The sequence below is a fragment of the Quercus lobata genome, chromosome 7 (genome assembly GCF_001633185.2).
Source record: "Quercus lobata isolate SW786 chromosome 7, ValleyOak3.0 Primary Assembly, whole genome shotgun sequence".
In the NCBI taxonomy this organism is placed as follows: Eukaryota; Viridiplantae; Streptophyta; class Magnoliopsida; order Fagales; family Fagaceae; genus Quercus; species Quercus lobata.
The window spans coordinates 38,588,071-38,605,110 of record NC_044910.1 but is presented as its reverse complement, the minus strand read 5'-3'; the positions used below and the strand labels follow the sequence as shown (position 1 = coordinate 38,605,110).

The 17,040-nt window shown below is 33.3% G+C and overlaps 3 protein-coding genes across 4 annotated transcripts in view; all 3 read right to left on the bottom strand.

The window, feature by feature from the left end:
• Window positions 1-494: 494 nt before the first annotated feature.
• Window positions 495-2,773, bottom strand: LOC115952991 (4'-phosphopantetheinyl transferase-like). Of its 2 annotated transcripts, none has more exons than XR_004083609.1 (4): window positions 1,933-2,773; window positions 1,212-1,274; window positions 962-1,063; window positions 495-808 (listed from the first exon to the last, which is right to left on the bottom strand). XR_004083609.1 is itself a non-coding variant. In XM_031070390.1 (4 exons), exons 1-4 carry the CDS (start codon window positions 2,000-2,002, stop codon window positions 770-772), a joined length of 279 nt encoding a protein of 92 aa, XP_030926250.1. In that variant the 5' UTR covers window positions 2,003-2,773; the 3' UTR covers window positions 495-769. The 2 variants fall into 2 exon arrangements, 1 of the variants encoding a protein (XP_030926250.1); XM_031070390.1 differs by having other exon boundaries at window positions 1,212-1,279.
• A 1,420-nt stretch (window positions 2,774-4,193) lies between these two features.
• On the bottom strand, window positions 4,194-9,529 carry LOC115952990 (rho GTPase-activating protein 5-like). The gene is made up of 5 exons (XM_031070389.1): window positions 8,587-9,529; window positions 6,468-6,588; window positions 6,126-6,245; window positions 5,613-5,843; window positions 4,194-5,135 (listed from the first exon to the last, which is right to left on the bottom strand). The coding sequence occupies exons 1-5, from the start codon at window positions 8,988-8,990 to the stop codon at window positions 4,494-4,496; spliced, it is 1,518 nt and encodes a 505-aa protein (XP_030926249.1). The 5' UTR covers window positions 8,991-9,529; the 3' UTR covers window positions 4,194-4,493.
• Window positions 9,530-14,415: 4,886 nt separating this feature from the next.
• The window catches only part of LOC115951181 (probable small nuclear ribonucleoprotein G), a 3,559-nt gene continuing 934 nt past the window's right edge, over window positions 14,416-17,040 (bottom strand). Inside the window, exons 3-4 of the mRNA XM_031068367.1 lie at window positions 14,838-14,959; window positions 14,416-14,702 (exon numbers count right to left, since the gene is read on the bottom strand). Of these exons, the coding sequence (XP_030924227.1) occupies window positions 14,643-14,702; window positions 14,838-14,959 (182 nt within the window). The 3' untranslated portion in view covers window positions 14,416-14,642. The remainder of the gene's footprint in view (window positions 14,703-14,837; window positions 14,960-17,040) is intronic.

Here is a 17,040-nt window from a genome sequence, read left to right as displayed (position 1 = left end):
TTAGTAATTGGGTTTGAGATTAAGTAAGTCTAAGCATTTAATAATTAGGGTTTTTTATGCATCTTATTGTTAGCTATTTAAGCACTTTTTCTAATTATTGTAAGATAGTTTTTGAGAATTATAAAAATATTGTGTTTCTTTTACACTGGTGCCGATTCTAGTTTGCTTGGTGTTGACTCCAAACAACCCTTAGATGTTGACTCCTAGGATTTATTCTTGATTCTATTGTTGTTTAATTGTTCCATTGAAATAGTATGGTTGTCCTACGTTAGATTGCTTCGCTGAGCAACACAATGCTTGTATTGCTCTCCCGCAACCTCATTTTCATGGTTTAGGCTGCTCCCAATTTTCTCGCAAAATTTCCAAAAGGAATTGTCCATGCACGTATTTATGAAATCCAAAGAAATTTGAAACATCTATTTTTCCAGTGCATCATGCATTCAAAGAGTGTTTTTTCTATTTTTGCTTTTATAAACAATATGGGTAGTCCATCCTAGTTTCTTTAAAGTTGAAACTTCTGCTGAGTGTCCAACATTGAACTGTGAAATCCAAAGAAATTTGAAACATCTATTTTTCCAGTGCATCATGCATTCAAAGAGTGTTTTTTCTATTTTTGCTTTTATAAACAATATGGGTAGTCCATCCTAGTTTCTTTAAAGTTCAAACTTCTGCTGAGTGTCCAACATTGAACTGTCTATGGTAAAACTTTCTAACAAGTTAAGAATTTTCTACTAGAATTACTGCTTGAAGATGAAATAAGTATATTGTCTTATAACTTCCGTTGCTTCTCTTCCACATCAATACCAATCTACAATAAGAAAAGTGAATCATATTAGCCTAACGTCAGTGTTTCTTCAACGCAACAGACAGATCAATAAATAGATAAAACGAAATCAAAAGAGAACATAATGATCACACATGCAGAGGGTACAAGTGGTCCATGAATATACAGATTACTTACTGGTGAATTCAGAGTCACTCCACAGGCTATTAAAAAAGAGTTATGTGATATATTGAAATGCAATGGAGGTAGGTGTGAGTCATCAACATCTTGCCACTCTACCTATTCACATATGCTATCAGAAATATTTCACAAATTTGAAAAACAAAATGAACTTAATGAGATACAATGATAAGGAACAGCAAGCAAGGTCCAAGAGAAAGAAGGAAACAAGTTTTATTACACATCAACGGCCAGAAAACAAGCTCACCTCTGGTTTACCATAGATATTCTTCTTGAACTTCAAGCATCTTGGATCGACTTGAAAATTTGTCTGATCTAGTAATAAACAAAATTGTTTAGATATACACCAACCTCTCTGTACAACATTTCTAAAAATTGGAAATCAGAACACTTCCTATGTCAAAAATAAATATTCAAGTATTCAAATAAAAGGATGTTGATAGCATTTAATAACCAAAAATACTTTCGAACATACATGTATACATACCTTAATACAGCAACTTGACACTAAAATTTTTTATTAAACAAAACCTTTGTTACTATCCACTTTGTACTTCATTAGACTAACAAAAATGCCCCTCAATACTACTAATCTACACCATGAGTGAAATAAAAAAATTTAGATTGCCACAACAAAAATACATCAAAACCACAGACTACACAATCTACATATAACTAAGAAGAACCACTTCACTATGTCATTTTCAACTCCCAAAAAGAAGACTAAGAAGAACCTCTTCGCTAACTCGCCATATTTCACCTCAATAGTGCAACCTAAAAGAAAGAATTTGTAGGCCCATGCCCGTTATTGGTACAGCACTCTTGTTACTTGTACTGCATGCATAGTGAGCCTATAAATAAGCCTACCTTGTAAAGTTTTACGTACAGTTGAATTATTCTAACAAAGCAAGTGAAAAATAATAACAAGAATGAATGAGAGAAAGCATTAAGCTAAAAAAAGGACCTACATCTTGCAATGGTAGTCCGGACCAATTCACTGGCTAGCAGGGCTCTTTTCTGGGGCTGATTTCCCCGCATGCGAAACACATTTTCTTTCTCACATGGTGACAGAAGTTCCAAATATTGATTAAGAAGGCGTGTACTCTTCACCTCATTAGGTAATATATACCATAAATGAGTTTCCCGAAAACCCAAAATAGAAAAACTCTTTTCATTACTAATGTAGATAATAAAGTTTAGAAAAAATAATAACTAAACAATAAAACATTAATATATGCATAAATAATCAATCAAACTCCTAATACACTTAAAACAAAAAACAAAAACAAAGCAAAACAAAACAAGGTTCCATTGTATGTCCCAAAATATAAGGAAAATGCTGTCTTGCACAAGGGCGGTATCAGTACTGAAGAGCAGATAATTGCTACCATTAGGAAGCAAGTGAAAGTTAGAGCTGATTTAAAAAAAAAAAAAAAATCCTTTCCCTACTCTATGAGCATATATAGATAGGGTTTATTTGTAAATGTGCTTAAACCATGTAATTCTGTTGTTTAGCTTGTAGGTGTGGTTTCTGTTGGTTGTTTCCTGTTTCAGGTTATGATGCAAGTGTTGCTTGCTTTCTAGCTTGTTTGTACTATATATATATTGATGGTTTTCCCAGCTGGGTTTTCAATAAAATTCTCTTTTTTCTCAATATTTTTTGAAAACATAGGAATTCTTTCTAAAAAAAGAATCATTTGGACTCACATCTAACCATTAAAACCTAGGAGCAACTAATTCCACCTACTAGAACCAATTGTCAGGTAATCCAGCGGTATTTCACCCATGACGGGCTAAGCTATTTATGCTCATGTCTAGCAGCATTTTTTTTAATCAATATATATATATATATATAAGGAAAATGCTAATTCTACTAACAATTTTACCACTAAAAACTTAAAAAAGTTTGAATAAAAAAAAAAAAAAAACTTACAAAGTTTGTAACTATGTAAGGTACATGTGGTAAAAATTGTATATAAAAAGTAGTGTCATACATTGGAGATGGAAGTTGTAGCGGGAACACAGAGTAAGCAGAGAAGTTCCTTTGAGAGAAAACAGCAACGTACATTCATCATAACCTACGCTTCAACAACAACGTGAAAAAAACATGCATTACGTAATCTAAAGCAAGCAACCTATGAAATATAATAAGATTATTTTACATCAAGAACGTTCCCAAGAAACGACATCGAGAATTTGAGACAGTGAAAGTGAAAAGAAAAACAAAATTTATAATTGAAAAGATTAAAGCTAAGGCTTAATTTGAAGCATTTGTTGTTTCCCTGAACTTATATTCCCTCAATCATTGATTCTTACATGCGAAATCGCTAGCTATAGACAGAAAGCAGGAAGCAGGTTACTTCCGAACGGTTAAAAGTTAAAACTACTAAAAGGACATGAATCCAAACGACTCCGGTTTTTTATTACCCTTTTTGGGCTAATATTACATTTCCCCTCTAAAAGGATTTTTTTTTTTTTTTTTTTTTTTAAATGAGGGCAAGTAGAACCAACGACACAGAACTGGGGACAAGAAAATGTGACAGTCAAGCTACAAGTCTCTTCACTATAAGCCTTAAATATGCTCTTGTTATGAATTATGATTACGAAGTACTTCATAAATAAGTACGACAACCAATAGGGATGTCTTATTCCTATTCCTAACCCTTACTCTCTTCAAGGGAAATTCACGTGGACAATAACTGAGCAAGTTGAGACGAGACAAGACAAAAACATTTATTGAATTATTGGAAATAAATACATTGTTGTATTATTATTTTCAAAATTTTAAATTTATGTCAAATACAATAATAAATTAGACAATCAATTTGTCATTATGTTTTAGGAACTACTAGACCACCGCTTAGGATTCCTACAAATCTACTCCAATGTCAAAAAAATTTAAAAAAATTTCTTGCTTAATATTGGATGAAAGGGATAGTGTTACCATTTATGTAGTCCCACATAAGACAGTCTTAATCCCAAAAATATGAAGTTGGTTATGAATTCTCAACATGTTGATTAGGGTCACAGGAAGGGTCCCAACTTGTTTATGTATTCAATCTATTCATGAAAAGTGACTAAATTTTACTTTAGCTATCAATCTATTACAACATGTGAACATAATGTAAGACGATTTGATTATCCTCTTCAAAAGAAAATTTCATCATATGTCAACATGTTGAAATTCTAATCAAATACCACATGAACAAATTCTTGACACTAGATAGGCTTTAAACCATAGAGAGGAGAAGAGAATTGGAGAATTTCAGGAGTTCAGTGGTGTCTACATTAGCGGAGTAAGGAACTTCAAATCGATTAAAGGCTGCACTACGAAATTACAGAGAAGTGTTAGAACTGGTTAAGGACAAGTTGAACATGAAGCAAGAAAACTTCCAAGAAACCCACTCGAAATAACATTGTAAAAGTGCACACATGAAATCATACACAAATATTTCCAGAGATGAAAACACAACATGCCAACAGGTTTCACCAGCTGACAACACTACTAGAAACAGCATCTGAACATCCTTCACCGCCAAGCTTCAACCAGCTCGGTCCTTGAGTTTATACGCCCAACAATTCCAGGTCCCTTGATTTTATCTGCAGGTCCTGCTGCCCGAGAGATCAGGCCTTCATTGATGTTTTTCGATCCCTTCTTGAAATTAGAAACACTTGATTGACCTGTTCTCTTGGAAACACAAGTTCTCCTCTTGGAAATATTTGTTTGAACCACTCCACTTGCACCTGTTAGAGCATCAACACTCTCTTGGACTCTAGTTGCCAAGGAATTAACTTGAGATACAACCTCACAAGGACAATTATCAACCAGAGACTGATTACCCCCAGGAGTGACATTTTCAATTGAAGTTAAGAAGTTTTGTGTTGTGCATTCAGTTTTAGAGTCATCTCGAATCAGGTGGCTAGGACTCTCTAAATCAGGTTCTCCAGCAATAAAGAATTTCTCTTCGTCACTCTTGTCCTCCTCTTTGGCCTCCTCAAGAAATGGTTGTGAAGAGCTTTGATGACCATCCTCATCAGAAGGCTCTGGGCGAGAAACAGGACCTGACTCTACCATAGACTCTTCTCTCTCTTTTAATGTCTTGACAATAAGAGTTTTGAGAAAATTCATGACTTGGACTGCATACATCAATGCAGTCAAAGGATCTGCCATCTGCATCACATGGAAATTAAAAAGGATATTATTGCACATTAATTTAACCAGCTTGCATGCTCTAAACCACATTTTATTGAATATCCCAATTACTAGATTCAATGAGCCTTAGTAAAGACAAATGGCAGAAGAATAATATTACACTAAACCCAAATGGTAACTAAATCTGAAAAATGTTTACTGAAGAAAGTAAATATAAATAAGTTTCTATACAATTCTCAAACAATGTTAATGCCAATATTAGAACATGCATTAGAATAGTTAACAGGTACGTTAAAATTTCCATAGTATTCACACATCCCTTCCTAACAAATTTCATATTTTTTAAGCATAAATCTATCGGGCAGAACCATGACCACTGCTGAGGAAGATGCAGGCATAACCACGATCAAATCTCAGATCCATTCAACTCAGATATAGAGTTGGCTCAAATATTTGTATTAGAAATTTTATGAGAAGCAAATAATTTTCACTCACCTGAGTCATGTTAGGGGCAAATACCATAGCTACATTGCGTGCATTCATCTTGTTCAGGTGTTCCATTTGTGCAACGTCTGCCATTAGGTTTATAGCCCAGTCCAGCAGAGCAGCCTCTGTTGGGGGAAGGAACCGCACAAGCTGAGCACACTCCTCTTCTGACTGGGATTGCATCACTTGCTCTGGAGAGAGGGAGTCCAAAACACCAGATGGAAGCTCCCTAAACCAAGCCTATTGAAGTACCACAAAATCAGATTAATTTAAATGGTGCAAGTTGACAACAGGAATTGCTCAACATTGAATCCACCAGCATTAGTTCATTTTTAGTTTACATATACTTATAATTGGATAGGGGTGTGTTTCACAGCCCAGCAACCAGCACCTTTGATAAACAGTACCACACCAAAAAAAACAAGTGAAGCACTTCTTAATTCCAAAATAAGTCATTTGGTGAAGTAATGGATAATGCTGATCATGAACAGACTAGGAGAATATCACTCAGCAAAACCATACCTTTATAAGACCAGCCAAGCAGTGCACATCAACGCCATCCGGTACTATACCCCTATTTAATTGGTCCCTAACATGCTCCTCTTGACTGTTCTCAGCATTAATTCTGAATATTCCTTCTGCCTGCATTTGAATTCAAAATTATTTGATGTTTGTTATAAAGTTGAACAGTTTGAAGAATTCTAAAAGGTCTACTGCTACATTATTTAAATCACATTCAAAAAGCAAATGGTAGAAGTAAGCTCGAATGAACTCTGTATGATTTTAAACATAGGAACTCCAATGTGATAAACTTTATCACTTCAATTTTACATTCAAGAACAAAATGGAATAATAATCAAGTACCTGCAACCCCCCTTGTGCATACAAGTGTCTTTGCATCATCAGCAGTATTGTTGGCACACTATTTCCTCTGGCATCAAAAGAAAGCTGCATAGATTCCGTTGAAACTCCAAAAACATGGGCACTACACATAAAATTTATATATGTCAATAGTGAACCATGAGCTTAAACACTCATGACATTAGACAGGACTGACAAGTCTGAAACATATTACAGATAAAATTTATCTATGTCAATAGTGTAACATACACTTGGGACACTGTAATCATGACATTAGGGTACTGACAAGTCCAAAACATATTACAGATGTATACCAGGAATAAACACAGGGTATTAAGTGATATTGAGTTTGTTCTTATCTAGTTGGCACAACATGCTATTCAAGACGCCCTGTAAGCAGGCGCAGAAAAAGTCATAAGAACTAGGAAGAAGCACTGATCATTTTGAATGACCATAAACAGGTATATAAACATCAAAGGTAGCAACTAGATAGAAAAGTTTTATTTTTGTTGCACACATTACATATTTAAAGTCATCATTTTTTAAATGTCTGATCTCAGTTGCACCAAAAGGCCAAGTCAATGAAGATGACAACCCTAAAAAAATTCCTCTCTCTCTCTCTCTCTCTCTCTCTCTCTCTCTCTATATATATATATATAAAAAGAAAAAAGAAAAAAAAAAAGAGAGACTCTGCACATTGATTGACCTGTATATCTAGCATGAGAGTTAAGGAAAGTTACTGATGTGGATTAATGGTGATATCAAAGTAAACTCTTGTATATATGTGCTGAATCTCTTCCCCTATCCAGATGGAGCTCTAATAGGCAGCCATTCAATCAAGCTTCAAAAAGGCGAAAAGTGGGGCAAGAGAAATAAACTAAGAAAGAACACCTAAGTATCACAATCAAAGATGATACAGTTAGATAAAAATATCATTTTTTCCACCTCATGTAGAACCACATAATTTCCTTCTTTAATCGAACTGTCAAAATATAGATTAAACAGCAGAAATTAGTGGTTAATCTGTACTTTGGATCACTGAGAATACCAGCAATATATTCCCAAGAGGCCCCTATTGGTTGCTTGAAAATGCTACCCTTCAAAAGTACATCACATTCAAAAAAGCATAACATGGAAATGGACACAAGACAAGAATAAAAAGTACTAATAAGAGATCAAAGATTATGAGAAACCAAGGCAAAATGCTGAATGGATTTAAACTGGAGAAAAAATTCCAACACGTTACAGTATTAAACCTAAAAAGCCAATCAAAGATTCTTCTTTTTTTTAGCAGCTTTGAAGTACTTCCCTGATTCTAGTGATAAAGTGAACAAATTTTTGCGTGAAAACAGCAAGACAGGCATCTACAAGACCCTACCAAAAAAGTATACCAAAAACTTTGTACTGTGAAAATTTCTAAGGAAGGCTCCTTTATTATAACTTATTAAGGTAAGCAGAAAATGACATCCACTTCACACATTTTTGAAATAATAATAATAATAATAAACATAAATTTCTAATATATTTGCATAGCAAGATTATTGGTGGAATCGAATCCAATATCTAGTAGACTTCTTATGAAGGTGAATCAGTTTCCAAGCCCAAAATGAGGTACACCAGAAGGTCTACTACCAAACCAAACCAAAGGACATTGCCATATGTGAATATCAACACGAAATTAAAGCAGAAAAAGAGGAAACTCCAATTCATGAATACAAGAAAAAATGTCTTAAGAGCATGAACAATATCAGTAATTGAAACCTTAGAGGATGGCATCAGCCCATATAGTCCAATAAAAAAAAAATACCCAAAACAGGATTCCCAACACAAATCCAAACCAATCCATTTGTATGAAGCAAAAAACACAACTTTCCACACAAAAAACTAACAGAAAAACAAAAAAATTTCAAGAAAAAAATAAATAAATAAAAATACTTACTAACAAATCCGAAACCCAGGATAGAACTTCGAGATAATATAAACTAAAAATCCAAAAATCATGAGCAACCCAGATTACAATTTCTCAAAACAAACAAAAACACAGTGACCCATTAACCCGAAAATAATTCTAAAGTGAAGAAACACAAAAAGAAAAGCAAGAAATGAAAGTTAAGCAACCAACCTGGCACTAGGAGCCCTTCTGGGAACTTCAGGTTCAAATTCAACAGGCAAGCCAAGAAAGCCATGAAACCTATCAAAGGTGACATGGGCAACATGTCTAACATTAGAAGGCCAACCAATCTCCATGGAAGAAAGCTTTGCAGAAGCAGCCGCAGTTGCAGGACTAGTACTACACCCAATTAAAGATTTTCTAAAAGCAGCCACTAAAAGTGTCAAAAGAGACAGCTGGTCACCTTCTCTGTCTCTTTCTTTCCTTTTCCTATCACCAACTCCAACTCCAACTTCAACTTCTTCCTCTTCCAAATGGTCTTCTATAAGGGCATGTGGATGTGAGCTATCATTAGGTGTGGAAGAGCTTGAAGGTGAAGGTTGGAAGTGAGATGGGGATTGGAGTACCTCAGTCATGTTTTGTTAACCAAGAAAGAGTCTTTTTCGCTTTTTTTAGCTAAATATGATAATGGGACTTTTCTTTTTTATTAGATCTTTATGTGGGGGTTTGTGTATAGACTAATAGACTATGGATTGGAAGACCAAGTTATGGGAAATGAATGTGGAGTAGAGTTGGATTCAAGGAAGGTTTTTGGAAGGTAAGACGTGACTGTCATCACTTTCACACCCTATATATTTTTCTTTCTTTAGCTTCCTGTATCTCCTTGCTAGCTTTTCATGTATTGAGGCTTGAAGAAGCAAAGACAGAGAGAGAGAGAGAGAAAGAGTATAGATTTTGTGTATAGAGAGAGAAAGTAGGGTAGGGATGGAGATGGAGACGGAGATGGAAATGGAAGGGATATGAGTAGAGAGAGAGAGAGAGAGAGAGAGAGATTGGTTTTTTTGTATTGTTGTTTTGTTTTTTGAGGGAAGAAAAGGGAAAGAGAGGGAGGTGGCCAGGTGGGGGTGGGTAGTGTCTCCGCTTCAGAGCCAAGCTTCCATCTTTTCTTTCTAAAATTTCTTATCACCTTTCGTTCTATTCTAGTGTAGGACCCTTCGGCTTTTCCCACTTTTTTTTTTTATCCCGACACAAGTGTTCAATTATCTCAATAGTATTTTTCTTTTAAAAAACCTTTAAATAGTAAAAAAATTTATCACCAAAAAAAATAATAATGAGATCCAATCCAATCTATGTGAAAATGAAACCTATTAAATGTATAAGTAAACCTGTTTTTTTCTTTCAGAAATCTATTAATGTGTATATATATATATATAACTTACTAATATATTAGTATGATGATAAGAGCAGCCATAGTCTAGAGGATATAAGTTGCATATCTTATTTTATATGTAGCGTGGGGTAGGGAATTTTAATAGACATTTCCAACAAATACACCAACAAGTGCCACTTGATCCAAAGGCCATGGGCTAAATTATTCCATTAATTAAAGAGTAATGTTAGAATCATCTTCACAGTAACCAAAAGTCTTTTAACTTGGTAGCATGACCAAGTCTCATTTACAAGGAAAACCATAATTCAAATCTCCCTCTCCCATGTGTAACAATTAAAAAAAAATACAGTAATTATATTGAGAGTAATATTACTTTCAATGGGTCCATCACATTCACTATTTTTATTATGCACAAATTACTTCTTCTTTTTTTATGAATATGCACAAATTACAATGAATCATACTAATAATTGTGATTTAAATTTAAAACATGTTGTGTCCACATTCCACAAACTAATTGAATAGTTAATCCTAAGATTGATCTATGAGGTTACATGGAGGAATTAGTTAAATACTTTAAACCCTAAACATTAACCAAAAACAAAAAAACCAATGGTAGTAACAGAAAAAGGTCAATAATTGATGCTGAGTCTGTAACACTCATTGAGGTTTTACCATTTTTATAATGAAAGTAATTCAAACTATCTATTATACAATGTTCATGTATATATTTTATTTGATACAGTAAAGTTCATACATGATTTTTTTTTTTTTTTCTTTTTTGCAGTAACAGAAAAAGGTCAATAATTGATGCTATGAGTTTGTAACACTTATTTTTATAATGAAAGTAATTCAAACCATCTATTATACCATGTTCATGTATACATTTTATTTTATAAAATTCATACTTGATTTTTTGTGCATTATTAGAAATAAAAATCAAGTACATAGGTCATACAATTATGGTATTCTTGATTTTTCAACATCAAACACAAATACATAATTTTCTAAAGATTCTTTTAACAAAATATTTGCATGAGCAACATTACTCGTCTAACATATATTGCTAATCATTTTTGCCTTATCATTGATTTTTTTTTTTTTTTTGTAAAAAGATTGAAGACTTCATTTATTCGGAATCATGCTGTAAAATAAGACCCCCTCAAAAAAAAAAAAAATGCTGTAAAATAAGAAAGAGAAAAGAGAGATATTTTATAGGTTTTAAGATAACTTTGAAGATAAGTTTTTAAATCAGTTCATTTATTTATTTTAAAATGAGTGAATTAAATCTTATCTCATTATCTATATTTAAATAAATGCAAATTATAATCATTTTGGTATCAATTTAAATTATCAAAGATGTAGCTAAATCCAATCCACCCAATTCATATGGATGATTAAGATTTTAGAAAAATGTTGAAGCTATTGTTAAAACTTAAAACTCTAAAACTTCCCACTCTCATGAAAAAAAAATTCAAAATCATAAGGAAATTAATTGATTTATTCAAAACCTATTTTTTCCTAAATAAATGTAACAAGTTTTCCGAAGTTATGAAAACCCATCAGGTACTGTGATTGGAATTTTTTTTTTTTTTTTTTTTTTGTGTATATTTTTGGTGCGATTTGATGGGAAGAATTTTATCCACTGGCTGCATTTCGTAGGAAGAATTTATTAATAAGAGACCAAATAAGAGACTTTGAGTTTTCTATATAATTCAAAGACTCTGACAGATAACTAATAAGAGACCAAATAGTTTATAGAAGACCAAATACAAATTCAAAGACTCTTTTTTTTTTTTCCAAAGACTCTATGTTTTTAAGAAGACCAGCTAGACCATTAATTAAGACTACTTATTTTTTACTCCAATTATATAAAATAAAATGGTGATGGAGAGTAAATGCCATCTAGTCCTAGGCCTTGTTAGTTTGTTTAAATAATGCTCTTAATAATGCACCTCTAGGTTCAGCTGCAACCTATAAATGTAACATACCTATGCTTCTTCTAGCTCGAAACTCAAAAAATTTGTCTCTTGGTTCCCAATCGAAATTAATGAGTGCTAAAAAGAAGTTTAAACCAGTCCTTAAATTGTCAGTTCTTTTTAAATATCTATTTGAAGAGATAATATTCATTTTTAAAGGATAAAAAATTTAGATTTTATAGCCTAGACCTAGAGTATTTAATTAATTCAAATCATATAATTTTTTAAACTGTAAGTTTGTAACAATATATACGAAAGTGTACTTGCTAATTTTTTATGCCACATGATTAAATTTAATTAGAGAATCTATAATTAAAAAAAAAAATTAAGGAACAATATTTAAGTTTATCCAAAATTTTAAAACTATATAAAACTTGGGATAACCTTATCCTTAAAGATGTGACACTATTCCAATATTCATTTTGGCATCCACCTCTTTTATAAGAGAAATCACCCACAACTGAAAATTTTGGTTCGAAATATAATGTTCATTTATAAATTTTTAAAAAATTTGACTTTTAAGGCAAAGCTAATAAGATAGTATAGTACTATAATAAAAGAAGGTATAAGTACTTAAAAGGTAGTAACGTTCTAAAATTTTCTTCTTAATCTGAGAGATTTGATTTATAATTATGACTAAGAAAAAAGTACGTAGTTGTCTACCTGGGGAAGTATGGTGTTAAAGTTGAGTTTTGGATAATTATAACATACTATAAGTACTTATCTATACTAAACATACTGTAAGTATAAAGTTGACTCAATTGTAGTCTTTACTAAGTACTAAAACTAGTATGTATTTTTCAATTAAATATTAACCGACAAGTCACTTCAGTCATTCTTTTTTCACACCCAACATATCACACACATTTATTAACTTTCTGTGATAAGCATGCAAATCTCATCTTGATGTTGGCACATAATTAAACAAACACTATTTGCACGTGGTTATTGTAGTCTTGCACACTTGGGTTGGAGCGATTATTCAGTAAAAAAACATCCTGGAGTAACATTTATCAATATATAAAGCTAACTTTTTTATACTCTGAAAACTGTTTAATCTTGTAGTAGTTGCAACTTGCAAGCCTACAACACCATTAACGATTCACACTTAATATATTCATTCAAAAAACCCCATTATTACTAACTAATTCATGACACCTAACAAGGACAATGACAAGTAAATGTATTCCCTTTTTTTTTTCTCTCTCAAATGTTCAACTACACACATTAATCTCAGAGTCCTCAGGACCACATTCTATACTATGTACCAACCAACCCCATTATCTCCTTCGATCCAAAACTTGAAGAAAACGTCTGAAACAAGAAAGAGAAGAACTAGCTGTGGGGCTATATATGAAAGATTATTGTATAAAATAAAATAGTAAATAAACCAATAGACTCGCAGCTGTGAAAATAAGCTTCCATGATGACCTTAATCTAAGTATTATTGCCAGCAAATAAATGTGCCAACCTTTTAATACACAGATTTGTTTTTAGCAAGTGGTAAAGTTATGAGTATGACACACAGATTCTCTAATGAGGGTATTTTTGAGTTGTCTAGTTTTACTAATATGAATCTTGGTGGTCACTTTCTCTTTTTTATCAGATCATGTTATATCACTATCAGAGATTCAGAATATTATGCTAGCTGAAGATAGCCGTTAACATACATAATATTCTGCCAGTTTCAATTTAAGCTTTGCTTACCAACCGGGTCTTGAAGCCTTTGGAGAAAGTTTCAAGTTATCACAGCATACAAAGAAAAAGGCAAAGCAAAGCAAAGTCCAGCTATTGTAAAGTACAAAACTGCAAAGTAACTTTAAAACTTCAAGAGAAGACACACCCGTTGTGTTATTCTTATTCCATGGATGCTTAAAACTATTTGAAATTCAAACTCGACATGGCGGGCAGCTATTCACCTTTTCGTGTAAAATGTTTTTAGACCTTGTACTCGTGGACCTTCCCCTTCCCTTTGTCCTAGGAAATTTAACCTCGATCAGACAGAAAAGGAAAAGAGAATCATAGCAAAAGGTCAAAGGTGTTCTTGTTCTTGTTTCGGTATTCAATACATCGTAATTACAATAGGAGTTTTTAAAGTTTCAAGCAAAGAGATGTGTCCAACGCCATTATTCGATGTGGCTCTATTATAAAGCACGTCCAACCATTAATAATTGCCTAAAGTTGTGATTTGCAAGACAAAGTTGTTGCAACTTGCAATGTTGAGCATCACAGCTGCACACGTTATTAAATAATAATGTACACATTCTGAACGCCCAATAGATTTGGGGGTGGGAGGGTAGAGGACCCTCTCAGTTGGACAAAGAAAATCTGCATACATGCTAAGAGGCTAATGATGTCGTTTTGAAGAGGCTAATTTCCAAACTCGATCCAATGACATTTTGTTTTGTTTTGGATGGAAGAGGGAGACGCTTATCATTACACGACTAGTGATAATAATCACATTTTGTTTATAAAAGCATTAAGCAATAAAATTCATTGAAAAAGAACAATAAGGAATGCAATCAAGGTAACACGGGAACTATAAAAGAAAGCGACAAAAAGGGCCTAAAAAAAAAGGTAATAATTTACGCCCCGACCATATATTCGGGCTGATTTGACATGATTTGTGAGTTATAACCCGCTCAACACTATGCTAAGTTGCAATTATGACACATGAAGAAAAGCGAAGCATATTAACCCAGCTGGTAAGACCATATAAGCATTATATTAACCAAAGGTCACTGTCATCCATCATAACCCATACAGAATACACAATATTATCATTAAGTCTGCTTGAAAAGAAAAGGGGGGGAATAAAGCACTACAATGGGCCACCTAATCCAGATTACAGAAGATCTCCTTCCCAATGTCATATTGATACCATCCAAAATAACACAAAAGCATAAGTAGAACCCACACTATGATCTGTTTACTGGTTCAAGAGCCTCAACAGTGACCACACTATTTCCTCTGATCACCTGCAGCAATAAAAGTAATATCAGGTAAATGGGAAAAATATGGTAACTAGATTATCAAAAACTCCAATGGCAATTTAACAGTTTAATTATAAAAGCTAACCAAAAAAAAAAGAGAGACAAAGCTAAAGGACCCACCACCATGCCGATATCAGTTTTCTCATTGCCATTCACTTCTACAGTGTTGTCAACCACTAGATTCATAAACTGGTCAAACCCACGAAGCGTCCCAACGACCATCCGATTTGCATTCATCTTGACTGCAATATAAAACACCAATTTGTTAAACAATTTAAACTATTTGGTTCCTTTAAGAATATATTAAACTACATATGTCAATATTTTTTCTTTTAACAAGTGAGCTTCATCTCCAAGAGGAGGCATAGGGAGGGATTTGAACTAGAGATTGGTTTTATGAAGCGTACCTACCCCCACCCCCCCCAAAAGCTAATTGTGCTACCACATGGGGTTTATATCAATTTTTCCTCATTTGTCATGTGTTTGTCACATGAAGGTTTCTTATGCACATGCTGTAAATAGATATTGTTAAGCCCAACAACACAGAGTGCACACATAGTCCAAGATGGTGACATAAGCCATTAGATGGCAGTCAAAGCTCACAACACACATATGCACATGCACAGAATGCAACTGATCCTATCAGTAAGGTGACAAAAGCCATCCAGTGGCAACTACAAGTCCACAACAGACACATATTAATAGGTCTCATTTTTATCTGTATTAGATCAGAGAAATATTAATTATAAGGCAACATAAACAGAATTCAGAGGATTATAAACGCCCTTGGCTGAAAATTAGAAATGGGATGATATGGAGTTAGGTAAGACTTGAAATGTCAAAAATGTTGTTGGTTGGGTAATTCAAAACAAACCAAAAGATGATGAGATGGAAAAGTACTGTCTCAAGGAATCAAGTACGATGAAAGCAAGCCTTTGAAGAGAACTCAAGCAAGAGCTCAATTGGCTTACAAATGAGCCACATGCCCATGAATAAAAATCCACACCGCACAAGTGAGCCTTAAGATGATGGGAAACCACACATTCAGCCAAGTAAAGACAGTTTCAAATGAAAGACAGATTCAGATCAAAAGATGATGGCAATAGAACCTCTATATATTGTCAGTATCACTTTTAAACTTCAAAATTGCTATCCGAAGGACTTGCTTAATGTGCATCTATAGGCACTTATAGGATATTTCTACAACTTTGTACTTAATATTATAATTTATAGTGTAAAAGAGATTCCATAATGGAAGTAGCAAGACTTGCAACAGAGATTTGGATCAAAAGTACAACAAATGACAACAAAAAGAACTTCAAAAGACAGTCCCTTGAAACGCCAACCATGAACCACCTTACAACTTCATGACTAGTGATAAATAATATTAAGACAAAGGGAAATAGTGCATGAAGCTGAGCCGGTCAAAGTTTAAATTACTTTCATACAGACACAAAAGAGTCAGCCACACAAAAATAAAAAAAATGGCCACAAATATTACGAAGAGACAGCATTAGCAATATTGATGAAAGTCGACACTTGACTGGATCTATGAATATAAATTTATAAAAAAGTTTATTTACTAAGGATCACAAACAAGTACTCTAATATCTGAAACAGAAATTTTTCTTGGAAGAAGCCAAGCTAAATATCTAAAAATTACAATTACATGTGAAGTACATTTTTTTTATTGGCAAGTTACACATACAACCAGTGGTTTTAGCCACGACCTCATCATCCACCCATTCTGAGGTGCCATTAATATATATATATATATATATAAAGTATTTCTTAACATGGTTCAACATGTATTATCTTCTAATATATAGCAAGAAGGGGAAGTGACATTTGAGCCGAAGCTCATTGGTGGTTAAATAAGAACAAATATTATCTTCCATATATTAGTCCTAACTTAATGAAATTGTACTCTTCCTTCTTCCAAAGTACTAAAATCATCTATAATTGGAAGTTAAAACCCATGGCAATCTCACTTTCTATTATACACAACCGAGCAAGAAAACACCAACAATGAAAAAGTACCCAAGAGAAATAATTGTGCCCAAACATATACAACAATACAAAAGAGAAAAACAGAAACAAAGAAAAATAAAGATATAAGAACCAACCATTCCAATATAAAGACATCCATCTTATCCAACTGACACGAAAATTTACATAGAATACAAGCGAAAGCAGAAATTATTGGCCAGAAATATTTTTTGGGGGGGGAAAATGATAGGCGGAAAAGAGTAAAAGTGGTATAAACTGACATCTTAAGCCATTTAAACGAGGGGTAATTGAGATTTTAAGAAAATCAAGGGGA

Excerpts from the sequence above, each read along its gene's own strand:
- LOC115952991 (XM_031070390.1), bottom strand. The coding sequence starts at position 2,002 with ATGCGGGGAAATCAGCCCCAGAAAAGAGCCCTGCTAGCCAGTGAATTG. Across the intron at positions 1,064-1,211 it reads ATATCTATGGTAAACCAGAG|GTAGAGTGGCAAGATGTTGA; the intron begins GTGAGCTTGTTT and ends ATATGTGAATAG. Across the intron at positions 809-961 it reads GAGTGACTCTGAATTCACCA|ATTGGTATTGATGTGGAAGA; the intron begins GTAAGTAATCTG and ends TTCTTATTGTAG.
- LOC115952990 (XM_031070389.1), bottom strand. The coding sequence starts at position 8,990 with ATGACTGAGGTACTCCAATCCCCATCTCACTTCCAACCTTCACCTTCA. Across the intron at positions 6,589-8,586 it reads AGAAGGGCTCCTAGTGCCAG|TGCCCATGTTTTTGGAGTTT; the intron begins GTTGGTTGCTTA and ends TTTTATGTGTAG. Across the intron at positions 5,844-6,125 it reads GCTTGGCTGGTCTTATAAAG|GCTTGGTTTAGGGAGCTTCC; the intron begins GTATGGTTTTGC and ends GTACTTCAATAG.